Source organism: Ranitomeya variabilis, chromosome 1, assembly GCF_051348905.1.
Source record: "Ranitomeya variabilis isolate aRanVar5 chromosome 1, aRanVar5.hap1, whole genome shotgun sequence".
NCBI lineage: Eukaryota > Metazoa > Chordata > Amphibia > Anura > Dendrobatidae > Ranitomeya > Ranitomeya variabilis.
The window spans coordinates 262,589,024-262,597,255 of NC_135232.1; the positions used below are offsets into that span (position 1 = coordinate 262,589,024).

General features: G+C 45.4%; 1 protein-coding gene across 2 annotated transcripts in view; it reads left to right on the forward strand.

Moving 5' to 3' along the window:
* Positions 1-3,393, forward strand: part of HIRA (histone cell cycle regulator) — a 49,897-nt gene extending 46,504 nt beyond the window's left edge. For both annotated transcript variants that reach the window (XM_077293415.1, XM_077293416.1), the window contains exons 23-25: positions 1,783-1,946; positions 2,180-2,268; positions 2,603-3,393. In XM_077293415.1, coding sequence (XP_077149530.1) covers positions 1,783-1,946; positions 2,180-2,268; positions 2,603-2,719 — 370 coding nt within the window. In that variant the 3' untranslated portion in view covers positions 2,720-3,393. The remainder of the gene's footprint in view (positions 1-1,782; positions 1,947-2,179; positions 2,269-2,602) is intronic.
* The last annotated feature ends 4,839 nt before the right edge of the window (positions 3,394-8,232 follow it).

Below are 8,232 nucleotides of genomic sequence, written 5' to 3' on the forward strand. Positions count from 1 at the left end.
TCTTATAGTCCGAAAAGTACTGTAATTATCTAGGACCCTCAATATCACTATTTTTAATGCACTGGGGTATAATAGAGAGGTAATAGATCTATTATTAGTGTTTTTATGCAGCAGCATGTGTATTCTACACATTTAGCTTTACAGCAAGCACACTGCAGTGCACACATATACACAATACTGTACAGTACATACACACTCTGCTCAGCTGCATCATCAAAACGCATAAACGGCTCCTCTACAACATTTACACGTGATCAACTACACCATGCTCAACTATATTTAAACAACACTCGCACAACTCAATCATAACTCACTCGGCTACATAATTCAAGCACACATACACTATACATTACTATGGTTTGAAGTTCCTTCCAGGCATGTGACTGATCACTTGACCTGAAGGTCCTTCAGTTGGTCAGGAGGAGCAGCATCTGGGCAGGTGTTGATAGTGTGCTCTCCTGTCCTGCACTGATCAGACTGATCAGTATGGGCAGGAGGAGAGAGATCTGTTCTCTGTTATCGGGAAAGAAGCGGTCTCCAGACGATAAGATGCATAAACTTTATAGCAATTTTTTTTTTATCTTATAGTCTAAAAAATACCATGTTTCCTTACTTTGTCCAAGTATGAGAAGGGTGAATTTTAAGGCTTTGTAACAAGCTTTTACGTTACCTCCTACCTATAAGACAGTGGATAACATAGATTGTCAGGTGTTTGACTCCTGGCACCTCCACTTAACCAAGAATGGGGGGTTTGCATGAGGAAGACAAAGAACGCTGAGCTTAGCGCTCCAGAAATCTCATAATGAATGGAATGGAGGAGGCGAATACAGAGTACTGTTTATCTTGGGTATGTGAAGGTCCCTGTGCTCAGATTCCATTTGGCCCACTCCTGGAATTGGTGTGGTTCCTATGGATAGCGGATAGAATCATAGAATGTTAGTTAGAAGGGACCTCCAGGGTCATCATGTCCAACCCCCCATGCTCAATGCAGGATTCACTAAACCATCTCAAATAGATGTCTGTCTAGCCTCTTTGTAGACTTCCATTGAAGGAGAACTCTCCACCTCTTGTGGCAGCCTGTCTCACTCATTGATCCCCCTTTACTGTCGACATTTTTTCTAATATCTAATCTGCATCTTCTCCGTTTCAGTTTCATTTCATTGCTTCTCGTGTTTCCATGTGCAAATGAGAATAAAGATGATCCCTCTACACTGTGACATCTCTTTAGACAATTGTAGACAGATATTAAGTCTCATCTGAGCCTTTTCTTTTGCAAGCTAATCATTCCCAGATCCTTTAATCGTTCCTTGTAGGACATACTTTGCAGTCCGCTCACCATCCTGTTGGCTCTTCTCTGAACTTGCTCCTGTGTTATAATGTCTTTTTTTAAAATGTGGTGCCCAGAACTGGACACAGTAGTCCAGATGAGGTCTGACCAAGATAGAGTAAAGGGGGATAATTACTTCACGTGATCTAGACTCTATACTTCTCTTAATACATCCTAAAACTGTGCTTGCCTTTTTTGCTGCTGCATAACACTGTTGACTCGTGCAGTCTGTGATCTATTAGTATACACAAGTCTTTTTCGCACATGCTGTTGATGAGTTCTATTCATCCCATTCTGTAGATTTAATTTTGTGTTTTTTTTGTCCAGATGTAGAATCTTGTGTTTCTCCCAGTTATATACCATTCTATTAGTCTATAACTTAGATACAAATTATGTAAACATTTATTTTTTTTCTTTTTAATTAGTTTTATAAGTAATAGCTTTGTAATTTTCAGTGCAGGCAGACAGGCCGCTCACCTTTTCACAATGCCTCACCAAGTGCAGCAGGAAACCACCATGGCTTACCTTGAGAATCAGATTGCGGGTGCCCTGATACTACAGTCAAGCCAGGAATACAAATACTGGTTGCTCATCTATGCACGTTACCTGGTTAATGAAGGTGAGTTTCAATCTCTAAAATGTATCCTAACATAAGAAACCGTTATTTTTATGTGGCATGACTTTTTGCATTTTAAAATTATATGAAAGAAAATAGTGACTTTATCAGAGCAATGCCTGCTCACAGAGCAGATGCTGAAACACAAGTTAGTGAGGCACAACTCTGCATGATAAAAGTATTCAAGTAAGCATTTAATATATATTAATGCAGACGGAAAAACAATTTCCCCACAGGTTTTGAACAGAAGCTACGTGAAGTATGCCAGGAGCTGCTTGGTCCTGTCCATCACTCATCAGACAGCCAATGGGAATCTAAAATATTGGTAAGCTTCTTGAAAAATATTCTTGTACATGTAGAATTCCTATCCTTACTGGTATTCTTAGATTCTACATCTCCTTCTTAAAGGTAGTTTCCATTTGGAGCCATAGAATATTCTTTGCTGGGGATTCTGATTTACAAGCCATTTTTCTTTAAAAGGTAGCACTCACATTTAGAATGAAATTGGATCCAGTGCTGAATAGAATTCATGGCAGAGACGACCTATCACATGATGGTCACCACTGGGGCCTAATGGACGTGATTGACTTAAAATGGGGGTTCCATAATTTTACCTTAAAGAGAATGTACTGATATTTGGTGTGTTTTTGATTTTCCAGGGATTTAGGAAAAGGAGTTTACTGCAGGAATTGCTCCCACTTATTGGACAAAATCTCAGATTCCAGCGTCTTTTTACGGAATATCGGGAACAGCTGGACAGTCTAACGGACAAATAACACTTGGTTCACATCCTTAACCTCCTTTTGGTTGCTCTCCTTTGTGTGCTTGCCTGCTAGTTTTGGAAGATGACCAGCATGGCAGTGACCACTGTGGGAAACAAAGGTGCTGTGGGGAACATGCATGGACATGAAGGATGAACTAAAGAAGCCGTTTTTGGCCTGCTGAGCATCAGCTTGAAGCCCTGTATTTGTTCTATCTTTCATAACTGCTGGAAAACTGAAGATGTTTGTTAAAGACTGAAGACAGGATGTGGCCATTGTTTGCAAGAAAAGCACAGGATGTTACTAAAACACTTGAATCTCTTTGCCCCATCCATATTTAGGGTAGTGTCCCATTGCTTAATCAAGACCTTGCACTATACAAATGTAAAGATAATGGTCGCGTTGAAGGTTTTATTTCCCCAGCCAAATTTCATCTGTGAATATAAAAAGAATGCTGCCCCATTTCAGACTATTTTTATACTAGACTGTACTAACTTGTAATGCACTGTCCACAGGCCAACAATCAACCCTACATGTCCGGCGAATGTAGGAAGGTCAGATTGACTGCTGTGTTTAAATAATCCAACAACGATTCTGTACTCATTCAGTTTTTGATTTTTAAATGTTTGTAAAAAACAGGGTTTTTCCATTCCTTTTCTAACTTCCAATTAAAAAAAAAAAGTATCACACTTCTTTTTGTAATCAGATAAGATCCCATAGAAAATGAGTGAAGCAGCGGTCAAGCGTGTTCATTGCTGCTCAATTCAGACGGGGTAATAGTCCCCTGTCCTGGAGATTGGTAGGGGTCTCATTAGTTGTACCCCACTAATCTAGAAACTATCACCTTTCTGATAGATGAGTGATGACTTCTAATCCGAATACCATATAAAGGGAATCTGTCACCTCATTTTTTCGAATATAAGCGGTGGCCATCGCCTTTAGGGGCTTATCTACAGCATTCTGTAATGCTGTAGATAAGCCCCTGATGTAACCTGAAAGATGATAAAAACAAATTAGATTATACTCACCCAGGGGTGGTCCTGTACGGTTCGCGTCTGATGGGCGTCGCAGGTCCGGGTCCAGCGCCTCCCATCTTCATACGATGTCGTCATCCTCCTTCTGTCGCGGCTGTTGAGGGCAGAGCAAAGTACTGCAGTGCTCAGGTGCCGGGAAAGCTCAGAGAGGACAAGCGCCTGCGCACTGCAGTACTTTACGTTGCCCTCAACAGCGCAGACAAAGTACGCCTGCGCCGGAGCCGCGACAGAAGCAAGGAAGAGGACGTCATCATATGAAGATGGAAGGCGCCGGACATGGACCTACGACGCCCAACGGACCCGGACCGCCCCTGGGTGAGTATAATCTAACTTGTTTTTCTTATCTTTCAGGTTACATCGGGGGCTTATCTACAGCATTACAGAATGCTCTAGATAAGCCCCTAATGGCGGTGACCGCAGCTTATATTCGAAAAATGAGGTGACAGATTCCCTTTAATTTTATAAAACATTTTACTAGGCTTTTTACAAAGTTAGTAGTAATACCGATTTTAAGGAAAGCTGCTGACAAATCTCCTCTAAGGGTATGTGTCCACTTTCAGGATGGCCGGCGGTTTGGACGGAGTGGCAAACCCACTCCGCCCTAAGCCCCGCCCCCTTCTGTGACGCGATGATGCCGGATGTGTTCATTGCACACATCCGACATCTTCGCACCCCACACATAGGGCCCTGTGATATACCTTGCGGCGGCGCAGCGGAATCGCAGGGCCGACGGGTGCGTGATACCACGCATAGTGGAGACGGGATTTCATAAAATCCCCTCCACTATGCTGTAACATCTGGACGCTGCGTGTTTGACGCTGCAGCGCTGCGCAGCGTCAAACACGCAGCGTTTCCTGCACGTGGAAACATACCCTAAGACTGAGCTGCCCAGATAAAAATACATGGACATTAAGCAGCTGTATACTGCACTCTTTAGAACAAACGTGGACTTCTTATACAGAATAAGTTCAATCTCAAAATTGTATAAAGCATAGTAAATATGCTGCAATCTAAAGTTGTACAGTGTGGATGCCATAGACTAAAATGCCAGTGTCCTTACTCTAAATATGGCCCACTATATCCATTTTGTATGGAGACTGCTGATTCATCCTGTTTACTCATTGTATCATTCGCTTCTTAAAAGGAACCCATCATGCCATTTTTAGCGTCCCCAGTGCGTTGTCAGTGATGCAATGTGCATTACTAACACACCATCATCATGTGCAAAAAGCACTTTATATTGTTAGATCATAACTGCTCATAGTCATAGGGGTGTGCTTCATTTCATTCAGTCTCTGTCCACTCAATTTGAAAGATGTTGTGGGGTTGTGCTGACGTTACTCAAGTGCGCTTTGAAAAATCCCACAATTGCGCAGTGTCGATTGGGAAGCCGTGCATGCGCCATGACGAGCGCCTTCCCTCGTTTGGGAACTGAAGCTGTGTGTGGTACCCAGCTCTACTGTGTAGCCGGAGCCGCTCGTCATGGCGCATGCGCGGCTCCCTGAACGACATGGCACAAGCGCGACTCCACGATAGTGTGCAAGCGCGGGATTTTTCAAAGCGGATTTGAGTAACGTTGGCGCAACCCTGTGAACATCATTCAAATTGAGTGGGCAGAGACAACCAAGACTGAATAAAATGAAGCACACCTCTATGACTAAATGAGAAGGTACGATGTAACTATATAAAGTGCTTTTTGCACATGATTAGACCGCCATTTATAATGAAAAAAAAAGTGTTAGTAATGCACATTGCATTAATAATTACTCACTGGGGACAGTTTACATTCTAAATAGGACATGACGGTTTCACTTTTTAAGAACAAATTTCACTTATTGATAAACCTATAGTAGGATATTGCACCCGGGTCAGTGCCACTTTCTGTTGTTGATTACCCTCACCACTTCAGTTGTTAGCAAAGTCTTTGCTGTAGAGATCATGAGACAACAGATGCCCATTAAGAGTTTTTACCGTAGACACGTGGTCCATATATCTGTATAGGGTTGATGTTACAGTACGTCTATGGATTCATACAAGCACTATTTCTCCTACGCCTCATTAGGGGACACAGGACCATGGGTATTATGCTGCTGCCACTAGGAGGACACAAAGTAATACAGAAAGAATAGCTCCTCCCCTGCAGTATACACCCTCCTGCTGGCTCCAAGTGAACTAGTTCTTGCTTCGTGTCTGTAGGAGGCACTTGGGTCTGCTTTCAGACCCCACCGTTTTTATTTTTATTCTATTTTTCCCTTAACGGAGCGAATGGGGGCGACGGACCCTTACTAGGTTCCGATCTCCCCCAAACCATCAACAGGCAAGAACGCGGAGCGTCCCTCCCCGTACCCTTTCCTGCACCGTTGGATGCCAGCCCTGAGCTCACTTTCCGGGCGACGGTTCCTTCGTGTTCCGATCTCCCCCCTCCATAGCAGGTGATCACATGGACTAGCCCTCCATTTACCTCTCCTGGAGCCAGGTGCATAGCCGGACATGATGTTTATGTTGTCCGTGCAGCCCCCCACTGCATCACCACTGTTATAGCGGATGATGGAAGGCGGCAGAAGCTCTCCACCCCCTCCATGACTATGGCGACGGTGGATTGAGCACCGGCCCACCGCATCTACCGTGAGTACACCTGCGGGGCCGAAGCGCTGGGGGTCCTGGTCCCTGGGATAAGGGAGGTCCGCAGATACCTTAAAGCCCGGGTCTGTGGGTCACGTTGCACAAATAGCGGTAGCGGCGCTACAGGCTGCAACCGCAAGCTTAAACTTTAGCCCCCGGCTTTTCCCTCTTCCAGGCCGGAACGTTGACCCACCCACTGGCAGTTACCGCCGCCCACTCTCTCTGGCGCTTCTCGTTATGCGAGAAGCGCCTTCTCTTCCTGATCTCGCAGCCATCTTTTGACACCACACAGGCTGATGCTGCAGCGCTGCTCCAGCGTTTTGAATCACAGCTTCAGGGAGCGATTTCTGGGGACATTGCGGACCTACCCCAGGGACTCAAGACACAGGACCTGGGTAAGCTGCAGAAACATAGCTTAACCCTTCCCCCTGCTAGTAAGCGCTCTCCTCAAGGCTACACTATGTCTCAATCAAAGCCTAACAAAAAGTCTGGGAAAACCCACACTGTGTTTTTTGCTGCTTGTACCTCTTGTAAGGTATCTCTACCCCGGGGTCACAATACTGTGTTATGCTCAGCTTGTGAACCGGTGACTGCTCTGGAACCACCTGTTACTGATACCGAACCCAGTGAGCCTAGTCCCCCTGAGTGGGCTACCCCCCTTACCTGGTCTATGGCATCCCTGGCCAAAGCGTTAGACTTGTTCCGAGACCCTTCCTCTAACCAGGGCACTCTTACGGACAATGCTTCCGATGATCGAACCTCTTGTACACTAGGGGTCGTACCTTACCAAGGAGCTCTCGCTCTTCCAGGAAAAGGACTCATGCCTTGTCCCCAGACCATCACCGGTTTTCGGGTTCTGAGAGTTCCATTTCTCGCTCCTCTTCCCTTGGGGCTAGTAGAGAACCTGTCTCAGAGGACGATTCTGAAACGTCCCTAGATCAGGAATTTCAACACTATCAGGAGACTCTCGACTCTCTCATTGAGTCAGTAAACAAGGCCCTGAAGCTAGATGAGGAACCTTTATCTAAAATGGATCATGCTGTGTCCTTTAAGAGGACCAAGCGGGCTCACAGAGTGTTCGCCAATCATCCCGAATTTAAGGAAATGGTTGTATCTCGTAGGATCCGTCCAGATAAACGCTTCAGAGGGCAAAAGCCCATGGAGTCAAAATAACCCTTTGCTCCTGATCTAAGAAAAGATTGGTCACAGTCTCCTCCAGTAGATCCTCCAGTGTCGCGCCTAGCTACTAAATCTATTTTATCCTCAGAGGGCGCCTCGATTAAAAACCCCACCGATCGTCAGATCGACAATATGGCTCGTTCAGGCTTTGAAGCCTCAGCAGCCGCACTCTTTCCATCTTTTGCCACTACATGGGTGGCTTATGGCTATGACCCATTGGGCTGAGGTCTTGTCTTCAGCTGTTCTGGATACCAATCTTCCCCCTTCAGACCTTGCTACTCAGATAGCCAGAGCTGGGGATTTTCTAGTGACCGCGTCTCTGGATGCCGCTGACTGCGCTTCTCAAGCAGCAGCACACGCCATCACCATTCGGAGGTCCTTATGGCTCAGGGACTGGTGGGCGGATTCTACTTCCAAAAAGTCATTGACTTCTTTACCATATCAGAGCGGTCGCCTTTTTGGCGAAAAACTCGATCAATTAATTTCTGACGCCACTGGAGGGAAGAGTAAATTTCTCTCACAACAGAGACCCTTTCGGCCCTTTCGGAACCAGCAACAGCAGGCTTGGTCCCGATTTTTTTTCCTTCAAACTCAAATTGGTCCTCTACTTCCACATCCTCCGGACCCGGCCGGGCACAACGTATGGATAGGAGGTCCCCAGACCTCTTACAAACCTTCCCCTTCATGGAGAGG